General features: G+C 42.3%; 1 protein-coding gene across 1 annotated transcript in view; it reads left to right on the plus strand.

The window, feature by feature from the left end:
• The window catches only part of PHF2 (PHD finger protein 2), a gene marked incomplete at its 3' end in the record, with an annotated part of 203084 nt that overhangs the window by 129327 nt on the left and 55161 nt on the right, over nt 1-18596 (plus strand). Inside the window, exon 2 of the mRNA XM_018567017.1 lies at nt 11406-11491. Coding sequence (XP_018422519.1) covers nt 11406-11491 — 86 coding nt within the window. The remainder of the gene's footprint in view (nt 1-11405; nt 11492-18596) is intronic.

An 18596-nucleotide genomic window follows, 5' to 3' on the forward strand; every position in this document is an offset into this window, starting at 1 on the left:
GTAGCCATGAAAAAAGGGTTGAGTAGCTCGGAATACTGAAGCTGCCTTTTAGCTAATTGGAAGAGTTCTGAGCACCAAGCCACTTTTATTTTGAAAGTGGAAACTCCCTTTAATAAAACAGATTGTCCATGTAGAGGCTTTTCCTTGTCCTCTGTTTGGAGTTGGCCATACATAGAGGATGTTAGGGGGATGAATGCTTTAAAATATAGCTTTTTTTTTCTTGAGGTTTACAGGCCAAATCCGCTCTTCAAAAATACAAACATGACTGATCCAGACAAGTTCACTAGATATTTTGGACTTTTATTTGTACATTGTACATTTATTTAATAGCGGAAATGGGTTATTCTCAGTTTTTTTTAGACTGAATTAATTTATATGTAACAGCAAGTGTGCTTTGCACATTAGAGTAGTATTCGACTCTGAAACGTTTTTCAATAATAAATCCAGATCAAACACATATACACTTCCCAGCCACGTATTTCTCTAAATCTTTGGTCAAGCACTTACCGTTATCATGCTTCCGAACAACTGGCTTCCAACTCTTTCAACTCAGCTTCCCTGAACTTCTTGTCCAAGATCACAAGGGACAGAGCAGTCTCTAGCATCCATCCATTTACTAGCATGGAGAAGAGAGGAGGGAGGAGTGTGCAGCAAGGGATTGGATTGACTTGCTTTGTCTGTGTTTGTGGAGACACACTAAGCTCCTAACACCCATAACAGTGGCTCCATAGGACCCTGCAAGGGAAAGGAGCCACCCTAATACAGGAAATTAGGGAAGGGACCAGCTGATTTTGCACTCAGAGAGGCAGAAAGGTTCCAGCATTTGAATACCTTTTGTAGAGAAGAAACTGGCTTTTCCGGACTATAGTGGGATGGAATCTCTAGTCCCGGGGCCAGTTGTTGCCAATGACCAGTCTAGCAGGATCAGAGCAGCCTTATTAGGAGTCTGGGCCAGAGCTCAGGGGAGTTGTGTGTGCAGGAGGCACACGGACATAGGCAGACTCGTGTGCGTTGCTGGAAGCACGTGGAACAGCCAGGGGAGGCTGGGAGAGGTTGGGAAGGTCGGCGACCCAAGGGACCTGTTGGACACCCTGCTGAGAGAGCAGTGTGAGTGCTCACGAGGGGTGAGCAGTGTGAGTATCACACAGAGGTGTTCTGAGAGGCTTGGAGCTGAGGAAAGCTACTGAGCAAAACTGAGGACTGTATATGCTGAAGAAAAGCGGATTATTATGAGAAGTGCATGAAATGTTGGCCTTTATGTGAACAAAAGACTGTCCTTTATGTTGCTGTTGAAAGCTGTCTTGTGTAACAGGGGAAGTCTACCCTGCTGATGGAAAGAGACTTTTTATGTTTGCCCTTAATAAAACTGCGTTTTACTTGCATTTCCTGACTACAGTCGAGTGCCCTTTACCAGATACCTATAATTGCAGACTTTTTATTCTTTGCACACCTTATTTTTCTATTGCTCCCATTCTTCTTACATTGGCCATTTTCACTTAGAGCAGAAAAATCCATCTCCCTTTACTTCCTGGAACTTTGAGTCTGGGCCCCTTGCAAGATTTTGCATTGTACATATAAGATTTCCCCAGAAGGCAATGGTGATGTAGCCGTTCCAGGATGCATATGTGAGGCCAGGGCTACATCACCAGCGCCTCACTCAACCAAGAAGTGGAAAAAATACTAATTGTAAATAAAAGCAAAGTATATTTGTTTAACTAATGAATGTAAGATGATTTCATAGCAGCATGCAGAGCTGCCCGCTGATGTGATTTGAGTGAAAGCGGTTGAAGGTCCACTTTAACATAAGCAATATACAGTATCTAAGGGTCACCATACACATTAAAGTCTGACATTATAATCTCTGTACAATCAATTTTAGATCTACCAAAACTATGTAATATAAGGACCTATGTAAACAATCCAATTAATTAATATGCAATCAGGCAGGTCCTTGTGCTAGATAGCTTTTGGTAGATCCAAAGGCAATTGTACGGGCTGCGAGGCCAGGGGTACTCTGTTTCATATCTGGTGGCGGTGCCCGAAGGCGCAGAGGTTGTGGATCAGGGTCTATAATTTACTGAGATCAGTCTTCAACTAATCCTTTGTTAGAAACCCTTGGGAGGCTCTCTTGGGCAGGCCAATTACGCGCCTTTCTAGGAGGGATAGGAAATTAGCAACCTTTATTTTTTTTGCAACTAGACAGACTATTGCCAAAGCTTGGAAACAGCCAACGCTGAATGTTTTGGAAGTTAAGCAACGAGTCATGGGTATCATGGTACATGAGAAGCTATCGGCTATCCTGCACGATTCCTTTTCCTCTTTCCAGAAAACATGGTCACCCTGGCTAGACTATATCCACCCAATTGATCTAGATCGTAATTTACTGGCCCTCTGACCGGAACTTGCTCTCTCTGAGTGCTGTGGTCCCCCTCGATTCCCTTGCAGCCTGTCTCACCCTTTGTTTGTTTCTCTCACTTTTTTCTCTTCTTTCCTACACTCCTTCTTAGGTTCTTGTGGTTTTATCTAAAGCTTGAAGCCCATGACATGGATTGCCTACACAGTATGTAGTCTGTAGCCCTTTCCTCTTTTCCCTTATGGGATTGCTGGCGTCCTGCGGCAGCAGCGGGACGATGGTGACGCCTCTTAAGGTCTTGAGATAATTTGACTGTACTCAGATTTTATGCCTATGTCTCTTTTTTTAAAATTTTCTACTTGCTACCCTGTGGACGACCTACCATGGGCCACTATTTTGCCTTTAAAAATGTTCTGATGTTTTCCATACGAACCTATATGTCCTTTCTTTGGATGCTATTTACATCTGCACCTTTTCAATAACAATATTTGTACAACGAAGGCGATTGTACAGTCAGTTTGTAATGTGTGTTGCGAACTTAAAGCTGTCTGCTTTAAACAAGTTGGAGTTTTCCTTTAAAAACAAAGAGCTGCCAGCATTCTTGCCGCAGAGATCTTCATTGTAAGCAGAGCAAGTAAGCAAGGGCAGAATTGTATTCTGTACAGGAGAAGGGAGCTGTATGCATTTAGTGTTCTCCATTGAAGACACAGCGGGACACTACAGCTAGAGGGACCGGGTGTCAGTGGTAGATCAATCTTCAATATCCGCTAGTGCTTTCTTCAGCTTTTTCACAGCCAGATGGGTTTGTGGTAAAATATTGATTGTGCGGATAATTGTACATTTCCATTTGTTGTGGATCTAATACTTTATTTGTGATGTTCATTAATTTACAACTCTGTGGTCCCAGCCAGCTCAAAAATCACATCGAGCGGTGTTGTGTACGAATGTGATTCTGATCATGGTAAAACCTGAGAACAAGATAAGTTTGGGTAGAATATCGAGCGGCATCTCGAGGCTTCATACGACAAGCTACACACAAAAAAAAACTAATTGGCTTTGACATTTTGCCAGCTATTTTGTCAACAACATATCGTAGCACGTGTCTTTTTAGTGTTTGCTAATTTGTAAAGTTGTTCATTTACTGTCCAGGATTTGTTAGGAACGTATTTGGACTTAGGTGTTAAGACAGTATCTAAAATCTGTTGCTTTGACGCAGTGGGGAGAGGAGACTCTGAGCCCATTTAGACCTGTCCATTCCAGTGCATTTTGTATGTTACATTATGCGGTAACGTGCATTGCATTAAGGCGGCCTATTTAAATGAATGGGTCTGCAAAGTACTGGAATAAATAATTATTGCAACACAAGCAATATACATATATACACGCATGCACAAACACACACAGACACACAAAGGTTGAACTTGATGGACCTGTGTCTTCAACCTCCAATACTATGTAACTATGTAACAAGTTTAGCTGCACTGCATGCGTGTTGAAGGTGCGTTGCCTTAGCGTGTTGAGATGCCATTGCAAAATAATGGCTCCGCAATTCACTATTGTGTGCATGGATGCCATTAATTTAGGGGCTCTGCAGATATACAGTCATGTGCAATAAAGTAAAACAGTGAAACAAAGTTAAAGGAGAACTATGAGGTGAGTGATTTTCACTCAACCTCATAGTTCGAGCCGACGTGTGACAATTAAATTGGTCCGGTCAGAAAAAAATGATTGTACTGACTGCATCGGACCGGAACTCAGACACTGAAGTGCCACATGTTCTGGTGCGGGCGATCGCACTGCGGGCGGGGGCGTGGCTGAGGTGCCATGGACGTTAATGCACCGCCACACCACCTCCCACCCCAAAACAAAGGGAGCCAGCCGGAATGTGATCCAGTGCGTTCTGGCACCATTCTGGCTGGAACACACTGGGGCTGGTGTGAAGTAGCCCTTGCACCATACCCGTATACAAAAAAAGCAGTTAACCCTTGCAATGCGGCAGCTACACTGCCATGAGATCATCACTTACATTATTCTGTTTGGCTCCTGGTGGTTTCCAGTACTGATTGCCAGTACTGCTGTGCAGGAGATTAGACAAGACTGATAAGACAAATTCCGGTACACAAGTATTACATTTTTCCTGCTTCTCCTTATAAAGCAAGTTTGACGGGCACCTACTGATTTTCATGCCAAATCAGTTATAATCATGCGGTAACATTTATAGAAATACAGGTTGTTTAAATTCCTGCAGAGATTGTGCTAACATGTCATTTGACCAGCATTGGCCAAACATTTCCATACAGCCGTATATATTCTTTTCATTAATAGTTTCATAATATAATATACTTCCTTCCTGAGGAAGTTTGGAACTCTGGATCCTAAAATGTATTCTAACTTTTTTTTTGATCTGGTGCAAAATCACACACGCACACAATCAGATTGTTCAGCTTGGCCCAGTGGGAGATTCCTCCATCCACACTTTAGCGTAGATGGCGGAATCTGTTGCACTTTTTCCATCTGACCATAGAAAACCTGCAGATAATCTATAGGTGAATGGCCAGCTAGATTAAAGATGTGTATGGCTGCTCTTGAAACACTTCCAGAATTGCAGTAGCAGCTCACATCGGCCCTAAACTCAGGAATATTGGCTTACATACAATCTAGTTTGAGCTTTATCATCCACAGCAATGGTTTACAAAGCTTTTTCTTCAGGCTTTGAGCAGCTTTGTTGAAGCCCTTAAAGTGTATGTTTTGGCAAAAAAAAAATAGTACATCTTTGCAATACATGCATATTTCACTTTGTACTTTTATTTACTTTTTAATTTATTACAGATATTTATAAAGCAAAAAAAAAAAAAAGGGTATTTCCACAGTGGGGTGTGCGAGGACCCAGAGGGGAAAAAAAAAAAAGGGGGCTTTTAAGAAACAAGTCCAGACCTCGTGTATAAAAATCTTAGAAGTACATTTATTCAATAAATCGTTGTATACATTATTTAAGATAAAAAACGGAATACAAAATCATCAATAAAAATGCTTTTACAAATGCAGGTTCACCGAATGGTGACAATACCGTGCAGTTACGATGTATATGGTTGTTTGTTATCAGAATGGTATAAACGCTCCTGTAAGTCCCTACATGTTTCGCCCCGAAAGGGCTTCTTCAGGGGAGAGAGACAATTCTATGGGAGATATGTGTCCTAGAATAAGAGTAATAAGCCCACATATAATAGAATTAGGGTCAGAGAACTGCACTTTAGTCTCACAAGTAAAATCATGCTTTACATACATTAATCTCGATCACAATAAATGTAAAATGTTGAATGCTTACATATATGTGTCTTCACCGTCAGTTAGTCAGGGAAGCGAGAATATAGTGGAAAAACTGCTTCAAATACAAACAAGGGATTGGTTTTGTCAAGCATGAAACGCCACAGGTAAACACAAATGGAGGGATCGCGTCGGAGACAGCACCCCGTAGTCTTCAGGAAAAACAGGCAGCCGGCATACTAGATTTAGAGGTAGTGAAGTTCTGCTAAAGGAACATATGTATGGTAATTCATTATTCCATGTGAAAGTATATATGGAAAAAATAGATGAAAAATAGATATAAGTATAAAAATGACAGACGGGAGAAGAGGACACATTGAAGGGTTGATAGTTTCTCTCTTTCTTCATGTAGTGGCCTGGTGATGCAGAGCATTCTAATGTGGGAAGTGTGTTGGTGATGTAGGGACTTACAGGAGCGTTTATACCATTCTGATAACAAACAACCATATACATCGTAACTGCACGGTATTGTCACCATTCGGTGAACCTGCATTTGTAAAAGCATTTTTATTGATGATTTTGTATTCCGTTTTTTATCTTAAATAATGTATACAACGATTTATTGAATAAATGTACTTCTAAGATTTTTATACACGAGGTCTGGACTTGTTTCTTAAAAGCCCCCTTTTTTTTATTTTCCCCTCTGGGTCCTCGCGCACCCCACTGTGGAAATACCCTTTTTTTTTCTTGCATTTGAAACCTGGGGTGTGAAACTTCCAGCTCCTCTATATGTCTTCTGCAACGCATGTCTACTAATATTATCCCTTAAGATATTTATAAAGCGCTAACAATGTACGCAGTGCTTTATATAGTGCACGTTCACATCAGTCTCTGCCCTCAAGGAGCTTACAATCTAAGGTCGCTATCGCACACACATGCATGGGCTAATTTATACAGGAGCCAATTAACCTTCCAGCATGTCTTTAGAGTGTGGCGGGAGGGGGGCGCCACCGCAGTACATTGAGGAAACCCATGCAAGCGCAGAGAGAACATGCAAACTCCTTGCAGATAGTGTCCTGACTCGTTTGTTATATCTCTTTAAACACACAAGTACAGAAAATTAACTGCTTATGTGCCAAAAATATAGTGTGCTCCTACCTTCCTCTTTGTCATGACAACACAGTATATTTCTTAGCACGTGGTGTAAGCACTGCCTACTTCATTTATGATGGATTACAATTAGACCTCTCCTCTCCTCATCTCTTGCCACTTTCCTCATCTGTATAATCCTACCTTGTACACAGGCAAAGAACAATAGAAGTTAGAAGCTCCCAAGATATCTGACAAAATCAACAGGTGTTTTTTTGCACCAATGGAACAGATATAACGAATTGCTTTCAGTGGTATATTTAGCAAACCAAACGAGAGCAAATAACAGAAGTTCATTGAGAGGGTTTACATACACTTTAAAGTCGATCCACTCTGAAATTGAAGTATTTCTGTGTTGTACAGAACATCTAGAAGTGTGAATTGTTCCTTTTGTCTGGAATTCTGCCTAAAAAATAGCAGTGCTCTTCCTGGTATGTGAGTGTGCCTGAAGCCTCAAAGTTGTATATCTACGGTGTGAGATCTCAGGCACTGCTGCCTCTGACTTTTTGTCTCAGGAGATTTGCAGTAAGATTTGGTGATATCATTACTGTGCTGCTCTTTGTTCTCCTTGGTGGAGTCCTGCCTCTGCCAAGATGGCCGCATCCTTACAACAGCACAGTGCAGAACAAGGCATAATGCATCAGACTGCAGGGAGACCACAAGAATGTTTGGTGACTAGTCCTTTGCCCCCTGCCTGAATTTTCGTGCACAGCTTCCACGGTACAGATCCTACTTATAGCACGAGTAAAAATCTGATAGAAATTCTAACCCTTCACCACTCTCTTAAAATTATAATGCTATGAAAAGCTATTCAAGAGAAAACGCTACTCCAGGCTTCCTCCAGTACTGATCATGTGACCAAAAGCCTAAGAATTTTGCCATGTGATTTCTGCTGGGGAGGATCAGCCAATCTGAACGGGTTCTTCTCTTCCCTTACCCTTTGTTCATCCATCCCAGCAAAACTGTTACCGTAAGTTTAGGTCCAGTTACAAATAAAAGAGAGCAATTCCTGAATTCTTCCAGAGCCCAGAAGGATTGACATTGTGCACTGACGTGAATAGAATCCCTAACAGCTTGGCAATTAGCATAACCTGCATGAGGACAAACCACAGAGGTGGAAGGACCATCCGGCATCCTGACACCTCTCCAGCCCTCTGGCATGTGGGAGACCAAAGAAAGCATATCATGTTCTACTGCATTAGACCAGTATTAAGTCAAATGCCATTACATCAGTGCTAATTGTGACCTCTCCTTGTAGGAATGCTATTTGTCTGGCTTTCTTACTGATTCTTTTGTTTAAAAGGATTCTAAAGAATCAAAACGTCCCACTATTAAAATTAATTTTTGAAATGTTTACATTAAGTTAGAACTAAAGCCAAAACTTTTTTTTTTTCAATCTATGTCCCATTGGGGAGATTTCACTTCCTGTCCGATAGCACAAAAGAAAATGAGAGGAAATCCCTCCACGGAAAAGGAAATCCCTGGTGTCCCCATTGGAAGATTTCCCATCGTTTCCTGTTTTGATGACAACCCAAAATTTGGGATTTTCTTCCACTTTCAGTGATAACGTTCAGCAGGACAAATCGAGAGGGTGAATTTCCCTGATGGGGACACAGACAGCAATAAAAAAACCTGACAGGTTCTAATCCCTCACAAGTCTATCCAAAACTAAAAAAAAATATTTTGGCATCAGTTGCGGATTTTGGCATTCCAGGTTCTAAATATGAACCATATACCCGTCACCTACGCATATTAATTAGAATTTTTTTAAAAGGCTGTGGTATTACTTGGTGCATGAAAGGGGAAAGGCAACGTTTGGTGTAGGTCCCGCACCCAGAGGTGGGCTTCTAGAAGTGGGTCCTCCTCATTTAATTTAACGTTCTCACTTTTTCTCTGCTTCCACAAAAGAATATTGTGGAAAATATAATTCTACTACTGAAGAGTAATACAAAATTTAGATGAATAAGCGCCTCCTTATATATACAGATTTCTATGCTGTCACTTACCATCAATGAGGTATCCCTTTGTGCTTCATTTGCCAGTGAAGCTCAGTAAGCTGGAGCATGTAATTGGTTATGACTTTTCAGAAACCAATCTAGCCGAGACTGCATGGACAGATCCAAACAAATGAGATAAATATATCGTTCCTTGGTACTTCTAATTTCTGGTCTGTAAAGTCTCTAAAACTTACAGGGTTATCACAAAAGGGTGAAGAGTTTGGAGAAGGCAGGTGAAGTGAACAATCTAGGCCAAAGTAGCTGATTTGGAAAAATTCTCCTATTCAGTTCACTTTCCAGCTCAGCTATTCTGTCCTAGATTGTTCACGTCTCTTGCCTTCTCCAAACCCTTCACCCTTTTGTGAATAGCCCTGTTAGTGTTAATGTGAGTAACGTTGTTAGATTTAGAGCATCCCTGGTTGTCGGACAGAGAAGATAATGATGATTTGGACAGATGATTTGCACTACAAGGTTGGCTGTAAAAAATACAAATGATCCCTTGATGGGTCATTCATCTTATCTCCTTATTGTTCTCATTTGGTTCACATTATAAATAGCGATGTAGTAATGATAGCCTTTTTAAATGATAAAAAAATCGAAAACTCCCCGTAGCTTCAACCAGAGTTAACCAGTTTGTAATAGTTGAATTTCCAGTTAATGGTAGAATATTTTTAGAATATTTTTTTTCATTTTTTTTAATTATATGTTTCTTGATGTACTTTGATGAGGAATCATCAATGATCCTGGAAAAATAGTGAGTTAGATACTGTCTTACTGTGTTATGTCAGTAAGAAGTTGAATTTGACCTGCATTAGATACACTGGCTATTCCAAGATCCCTACTTTCCCCTCTGATCTTGGTTTTACTTTGTTGTTCCAAAGTATATCCAAAGACAGAACTTTTTCTTTAATTTGGACAGAGTGCTGAAACCTGGTGTTTTATTGCTGTCTGTTAACCCACTGGGGACAATCCTCATCTTTAGTTCTCCCAGTCACTATTGTCACCATAATAGAATGTGATGGAAAACCCAAGAGAGGTGAGGAGGAACTTTTTAAAGTTGTCCAATGACAACTGTCTAAAAGGGAATTTTCCCTTCACTTTGGAGAGGGCTTCTCCTCTGAGTAGCGCCTCCTCTCCTTTGTGCTTCCAGGACAAGGAAATCTCCCTAATAGGACACAGAAAGGAAAACACTGACAGGAGTTTAACCATTCACTCCTTTATCTAGAACTAAAAACAAGGTTTGGCCCTCTTGCGCTATATAAGAATGCACTCATTGGCCACTGATGTGCTTTTATTTACTAGTGGGAAGTGCTAGTTGAGGCTTAGCACCAGAAGCATGGGTCAGCCCTTTATAACTACGAAAAACCAGGATTAGAGGCACAAATAGAAGAAACCTTTTTAGCTAACAGTTGAAATATCAGACACCCTGTGATGCCTGCTCTTAGGCAAGTTTTTGAATGTTAAACATGGCTAACTGGGCCAATCCCCCGAAAATTAATCATGCCACTCCACTATAATTCCTGTAATGATGTAAAAAGATCCTGGGTCAATCATTCTTTTGGCTTTTATTGCATGATACATGAAATAGGATTTGGGAAAATGTTGAAAAAAAAAAAAAAAGCCTGGAATTTGATGAGTTTGTTATAGATTCATATGAGTGCCTCATTTTCATATATTTAATTTAGTGACTATACTAATCTTCGGTATACGGTTTCCAGAAAATCTTAATTTTGTTTGCGTGCCTCCTGGCTCTATGTTACTATGTCTATTAAAACCTCATTGTGAGTTCATTTGCTGCTCTGATCTCTGATTAACACACTCCTTGAAGCACCTCGGTACAAGAGAAATAAACATGCTGGGGGTTCTTAACAAGAGAGAAACAATTACCTGTGCTTGCTCTGTTTCTGTAATTCTCTTAGAAAGTGTAGGTGTCACATATGAAGGCTTTGTGCAACAAATGTGTTTCAACATATCTATGATTGTGTTGGAAAACCTTTCACAATGGCATGGTCTGTTGTTTACTGAAATATAATTAGTTCTCCAGTTCCCACAGGCCTCGCTTAAAGCAGAAGCAGAAGATATTAGATGCCTAATACCCCATTAAGAACCGACCTCAAAGCCATTATATAGCTGGTCGTGATACTATGATAGCAGTAGAAGACCTATGTCCCTCATGCTACCAATGGCAAATAGTCTATAACAGCGGTCGCCAACCTTTCAGACCTCATGGACCACTAACTTGCCAGCAGTAGAAATATGCAAAAAAAAAAGTTTAATTATACTTTAAGTCTTTTACAATCTTACACACTTAAAATACAATTATGTTATATAATGATTGATGCACCAGCAGCATTATTGCTTGCAGAAAGCAGCCACGCCAAATGATCATTTTAATTAACAAACAAATTATCAAAAAGGGGTGATCTGTTCTGCTGGGCAGTCCAGTAAAAAATGTTTTCACTTCATTGCATTGAATACATGTTTTTGAAAAAGAGGTGTTGGAAATGAGTGAATCTATGATAGATTGTTAGGCGTTATGTGCATGGAAAGCATGACGGGGTCTGTAAATCACAATTTGTGTATAGCAGTTAAATGAAGAACAGTTAATCAGAAGAATAACGCTATGTTTTTGTGTTTTACAGCTGTGTTGGTGTAGAGGAAGATGAAGCGCCAGACATCGACATCTATCACTGTCCAAACTGTGAAAAAACCCATGGCAAGTCTACATGTGAGTGCCCACTGATTGTTCTGTGTACAAGTGCAAGCAATTCACTGTTCAGAGATTGCCAGTGTGTTCATAGAAAACACTGAACTGTGTAAAGCGGATCTTGCATGAGAACATTACAGTCACCTAGGATAATAGACTAAGGCAAATGTGTAAAGACATTGCCTGATAATATATATGTATTCACTGTAGAGCCCAGTGCTGCCCACTGCATGTTGTGATTCCTCCTGGCACTGTATAGACAATAATTCTGCCATCTTCCGGTTTGGCAGGTCAGGTGATGTGCGATTTAAGCAGATTGACTGCCTAGCCCTGTCAGCATGGAGAGCTGTGTGTGTGAAGACTCACATGGCTGCAGAGGAAGCAATTTCTTTACACAGTCCAAGACCCTTTTTACACCGGTGGGAGCACATTATGGTGCTTATAACACACACTGGTATCCGGTGTGCACCCGCACTCCAATGCCTTGTACAAAGGTATTACAGTGTTTACTTTCTTTTTAAACGTTTTTGAAAGTTAATAAAACCTCTTCATTTCACTCTATGCACATTGCAACATGCTGACGTGCATTTTAACACATTTTGGTACGTTGCACTGGATTGCATTGCAGTCGGCTCACTTTGATGTGGGGCAGTGCGATCGGCTGCAAGGAAACATGTGGCCATTAATGCCTATGTTCCAGTCCGGTCAGAAAAAATAGTGCTTGCAGCATTTTTTCTGACTGGACCGGACCACAGGCATTGATGTGCTTTGCGTTCCCGTGCGGCAGATCGCATTGCAGCCGGAGGGTGTGGCTATGGTGCCATTCACTTCAATGCACCGCCCCACTCCACAACAAAGTGAGCTGGCCACAATGCGGTCCAGTGCGTTACGGCCAGAATCAGGCAGGAACGCACTGTGGCTGGTGTGAACTAGCCCTTACTATTAACAAAAATGTATCTTATCTGTGTATTACTCAACTGCAGATCCTCAAATCATCTCTGAATTGGTGCTGGCACTGCCCTTCCTTCTGGAGGGTGACTACTTTTGTTCCCCATGGTCCCTGTGTGTTGTAAAGTAGCCACCGCTCCAAGCTCACTCCCATGATGGACTACAATCTCAATACAAATTGGTAAACTAAACGTAAGATTGTAGTCAGCGAAGATCAATGCAGTTCAGCACACTTGAGCTGAGCCCTAAGACTGCACACATTAAGAATCTCACGTAGGCTGAATGAGAGAAATCATTCGAATTCCCCTTCCACGCTAAACAGTCTGCTCTGAGGAGCCGCTGCATCCGTATTTTGGCTGTAGCTCCCTATGAAGCCCCCCTAACAATGTCACAGGCTTGCACTATGTTGACTCTGGCTGTACGTGGGAATAGTCGCTTACCTGAGTGGCAGCAAGAGCTTGTTCTGTCAATAGTGGCAAATCTCCTATCACAGCTCGTATACAGGACCAGAGGGTGTAGGCATTCTGAACGTGCATTCAGCTGTGATCCTTCTGGGGCTGCTGACATCAGAGTCAAGGTGGGGGCACCCAGCAGCAGAATTCATGCATTTTGTTAGCAATGGCTGAAGGCACCTTTCTGAGCAAACAACAGGCTTGGTGGTATTTTGGGGAAAACAATTAGTTGAGTGTTACAAAATAGGTGTGAACATCATGGAGACAGGGTCTCTTTAAAAAGGGATATTGAAAACACCTACCCATGTTGATCATAAAGAGGAACCTTGGACAGAAGTGTACTTTACCCCTGCAATGGGGTTACCCCTTCACTGCAAGGGTTAATTGCTCATTTTCATTTAAGGTGTAAAATAAAAACAGATATTGTCACCCGAACCTTGGACTGGCCTGGCTGCTAGACCAGTCCCTTAAGCATCTCTCCTCCTCCTCTCTGACGATAGCATGTCCCTAGGCGTCCTCACCTCCAATTCACTGTACTGGACGTTATGACTCACAGGTTCTTAGACCGCCAGAGCGGAAAGGGAGCAAGGTTGCAGGGACTGCTTCTAACAGGCAGGTGGGTCTGAGGTTCGGGTGAGTATATCTTTTTTTTTTTTTTACACCCTAGGCGAAATTGAGCACATAACCCTTGCAGTGTGTGGGTAGCCTTACTGCAAGAGTCAAGTTTACTTCTGTCCATAGTACATCTTTAATGTTACTAGGGATGCAACAACTAATTGATTATAATCGATAATGAGAATCATTGGCAACTATTCTCATGATTGATTAGTTGCTTTTCGATTAGTTGCCGCCGCTTTGCTCCTCTGTTCTCCCTGCTGGTGCCGGCTGCTGCGGTCTGTGTCCCTTTCAATCCCCGCTGCTTTCCCCGCCTGTATCAGCAGACGCAGTGGGGGGGGCAGACCACTGAGGCCGGCACCAGCGGGGAGGAGAGACCGCTGTGACTGCATCCCCTCGCTTCCCCCCTGTACCTCCGCTGCTGCCCCGGTTCTTCTCTGCTCCCTGTGCCTTGGCTGCTGACCCGTGCCTCCTCTTCCCGCCCCATTCCTCCTCTGCCACGCCCCATTCCTCCTCTGCCCCGCCCCCGTGCCTCCACTGCCGCCCCGTTCCTCCTCTGCATCTACAGCCTGCTATTGGATATTTTAAAATGCAATAGCCAATAGCAGGCTGGCAGAGGAGCAGCCTCTGCTGATTGACAGCAGGCAGTGGGCAGGTGCAAAAGCCAGCCTGCCATTGGCTTTTGCAAATTGAAATATCCAATACCAGGCTGGCTATTGCTCCAAGAAATAAAGTAAAAAAAAAGTTTAAAAAAATAAAGTTAAACTAAAATTAAAAAGACTAAAAAATGTAAAAAGCAAAAAAATAAATAAATACATTAAACACGCAAACAAATAATACATTTTTTAAATTAAGTTAAATAAACTAAAATTAAAAATAGAAAACATTTAAATGTCTACTATAAGGCCTCAATCACACAAGAAAAGGCCGGCATGTACAGCTCCGTGCACGGCCGTATCGGGCAGCTCTCGGGAAGGACAGGTGCTGTGTATGTGATTAGTACGCAGCCCCTGTCCTTCTCTATGGGAGTGTAAGGCCGTACGCCGCCCTACGCTCACCTCAATTGCAGGTCCGTGCAGGTGGGGGTGAGCCTACGCTAACAGGATGGATTCTGTCCGAGCCGCACCCGTACGGACCTGCACTTGAGGTGAGCGTAGGGCGGCGTACAGCCGCACACTCCCATAGAGAAGGACAGGGTCTGCGTACTAATCACACACGCAGCACCTGTCCTTCCCGTGAGCTGCCCGATACGGCCGTACACGCAGCACAGAGCTGTATGTGCCGGCCTTTTCTCGTGTGAATGAGGCCTTATACATCAATTATTCAAAAAACATATATATAAAAAGGTGGGAAAAGTCATTTTCAGTTTCGGTTTCAATTTTGCTGCAGGAGGTGCGTTGCGGTGCCATTCATTTCAATGGATCCCAAATGCACCTCCCGTCGGCAGTGGAATCGCCTGCACTGGAATGTGCGGTACTACAATGCCCTGCGTTCCACTGCAGTGTGATTTCAAAAAATGTGCATACCGTAAACACCTGGTCTTCAAGTGGTTAATATCGCTTTTAAAAATAAGTCAACTATTACAAAAAGTAGCTTGAAGTGTGTGCTTGTGGAATATGTACTAGAGTTGTATTCTGTGACGTGGAGAAATACTCCACGGCAATGACTATGCGGAATATGAGCTGAATGTACCAGTTAGCATGGAAGCTAGCACTAGACCTGTCTGCTTTATTTACGTCTCCGTGCGATAATGCGATGAGACATTGTCAATGACATTCTCGCTACTGTAGAATATGTTTGCACTTTGTCGGCAGATTTTCTCACTTTTTCCCTCCACACGGAAAGAGGCATTGTGTAGAGATCAGTGGAGACACAGTGGTCCTGTCACTAAGAAATGTAACCCGCTATTAACATGTGATAGATACTGATCCATACCAAATTCCTTCCAGCTCTCAGAGATAGTAAACATGTACTTTAAATGGCATGCTCAGTGCTCTGTGGTGACAAGTGAGTGCGGCTGAAGCTGGCCATAGGACAGGTTCACACCATTTTCCGGACCAGACCTGGTCCAGAAAATGGTGTGAACCTGCCACAGTTCCAGTGCATTCCAGACAAGACAAAATAGGACAAGCAGTATTTTTCTTGTCTGGTCTGGAACAGACTGCGCTGGTGTGAACAGAGGCCAGAAATAGCATTAGGATACATTAAGATGCATTTTGGGTCTGGAAACAATCTGGTCTGGTCTGGAGATGATCCGGATGTGGTGTGAATGGGCCCATACACATTAGAATTTTTCGGTATTCTCTGCTGGCTATTGTATTCTTAAAGCTGGTACCCGCTGCTGTCAGAATACCAGCTGATTGGCTGCAGACACAATTCAGCTGACCATTTTTTGATCTCTCTTGCTGGCTATTGTATTCTTAAAGCTGGAGCCCTCGGCTGTCAAAATACCAGCTGATTGGCTGCAGACACAATTCAGCCGACCATTTTTTGATCTCTCCTGCTGGCTATTGTATTCTTAAAGTTGGTGCCCCCGGCTGTCAAAATACCAGCTGATTGGCTGCAGTCACTATTCGGCAGACAAACTTTAGATCTCCCCTGCCAGCTATTGTATTATTGAAGCTGGAGCCCTCGGCTGTCAAAATACCAGCTGAATGGCTGCAGTCACTATTCGGGTGACAATCTGTCAATCTCCGACAATTTTCTACCCAGCCCCTTTGCCAAAAATCAATTGTAAAATGGACTTTTGTCGAGAGAGGTGATCCCGGCAGGGCCACCCACAGACCGAATTTCGGCCTGTTCAGCATTAAATGGACGAAACTTAGTCAGTGTATGACCAGCAGCACCATTGGGTGTTGACACAGAGTACATCGCCATTATACAGACAGTCAATGCATAAGAAATTATGATCAGTGGTACAGAAGGATTTTATATTACCGTAAGTAAAGATCCACCTCGGCTAGAATTGCACATAGAACTCCAGACCCAGTTGGCCAACTCACTTCATCTAAAAATATTTTCTGCTTTTAGGGCTATGATCACACCATGTCCGGATCAGATCTGCAAACGCAGTGCAGTACATATTTACTGTTTTTTACCACAATTTTGCAGCGTTGCTGCGCCGGTGTGAACAGAGCCCAGAAATACCCTAGGAATACATTGGAGTGCTTTTTTAGTCTGGACCCAAACTGTTCTGGTCTGGACATGGTCCGGATTTGGTGTGAACAAGCCCTGAATGATTGCAACTGCAAAAAATATTGTATTATGGTAACTGCATGCATTCATTACAAGTATTACTTTTTATTTCATATGCCTGTACTTATATTTTTATTTACACTTCTATTCAGAGCTTAAGTGATAGCAAACCAATTACCTGATGATTCTGCCATTTCCCTGCTAATAAAATGATTTCCAGTCCCCACCTGCTGTTGCTATATGAAATGGCTGATCCTCCTAGCATTGTGGGTGCCCTGAAGCTGCAGCACTTAATCATCCATTTAGAAACGCTGGGTTCCTGTGTTTTCCTATTGTGCATGCTTTGACAACGCTTTATGATGAGAGGTACATAAAGATAACGCACATGCTCTGGTTTCACTCCGACATTACCAAGTGCCCAGGCAATTACAGCTCCTCTCCTCCTACTTGGTTCCTGCCTTGATGTCATCAAGGAGGGAAAGCTCCGTCCACCACTTACTTAATACAGGAGGAGCATAAGTAGCAGTCACATGACCACAGTTAAAAGCATTAAAAAAGGTATTTGCAGATTTCTAATATTTAAACATAAACAAGTGTAAAGGATTTTTCAATGCTGCTTTTCCTTCTGTTTAAGCATGCAGGTCAAGTGAGTCTGAGGCCAAGGCCCAAGTCAAACGAATAGAAAAACAAAAATGTTATACAACATCAAGGAGGAGCAAGTTGTAGTTCTTTCCTCCCCAGCCTTGCTGTCCTTGGTCCTTGGCCTTCCTAGGAATGTCCCCTCCTCCAGGCTGACATCTACTCATGAAGTCATTTCAATATTTACATATCTTCTCTCAAGGGCCAGCCCACTGCTTGCATCAGGGATAATGGCCCTTGAAAAGAGTACTTAGGTAGGGTGCTGTGATGCTTTTAGAAAGCTATGTACAATATCCTGATGATGTATCTTGCATTGTATAGTGACGCACAAAGACCCAGTGATGACATTAATGACAACTTAAAGCAATGTTTTTCAACCTTATTTTTTAGTTATGGTACCCTTTAGAAGCATAAAAATATCGAGGCACTTCAGTCTAAAATGTAAAAATCGACACGTGGCCCCTCCAAAAATCCTTATGCCAGATAGGTGTCTGGTATGGATTTAAAGAGGGGTCCCCACGCAAAAGCACAAAAAAGTGTTTTCCTTCACATACAGAGTTCCCTCTTCACATCAGGAGCCCTCTTTACATCAGAAGCCCCCCTTTACACCAGAGCTCCATTTTCCTATCAGAATGCCCCCTTTCACATCAGAGTCCCCCCTTTCACATCAGGAGCCCCCTTCACATCAGAGGTCTGCCTGCACCTAGGAAAGGCATGACGCTGTGCGAAAGTTTCCAGCCGCCCCTGAGGAAGCCAAAAGGCACCCCAGTGTGCCACAACACACTATTGGAAAAATGGCTGTGTTAGAGTATGTGATTAAAGGTTTTATTTAAAACATTCATTAGCATGTTGATGGTGGAGGAACCAGGGAAGGCATAATATTAGCAAATCAAGAAGTTGAAGATTTGCTCTATCACATCACAGAAGGACGGTCCCTTACCAGAGTCCAAGTGTGTTGTGTGTGGTGCATGTACTTTGTATAGTGTACAGTGTATGTGTGTGCACATTGTATGTAGTATAAGTGTACATTGAATGTAATACTGTATGTGTGTTTATTATATGCTATTTTAGGTTTGTATCAAAACATTCTGCTGATGTTCCCCTTTAAAAGTCTTCTAGTCAACCTCATAGTCTCCTACTCTGCCCATAGCTATGTGGGTTGATCTTGGATTGCCATTCCTGGCACCTCTGTTGGCATATTTAAATGAAAGTAGTGCAAAGAGCGGCTTCCATCACTTGAAATGTCAGAGTAAAATAATTTAATTCCCTTCAAGACC

Source organism: Nanorana parkeri, unplaced genomic scaffold (genome assembly GCF_000935625.1).
Source record: "Nanorana parkeri isolate BGI_ZX_2015 unplaced genomic scaffold, ASM93562v1 scaffold997, whole genome shotgun sequence".
Taxonomy (NCBI): Eukaryota; Metazoa; Chordata; class Amphibia; order Anura; family Dicroglossidae; genus Nanorana; species Nanorana parkeri.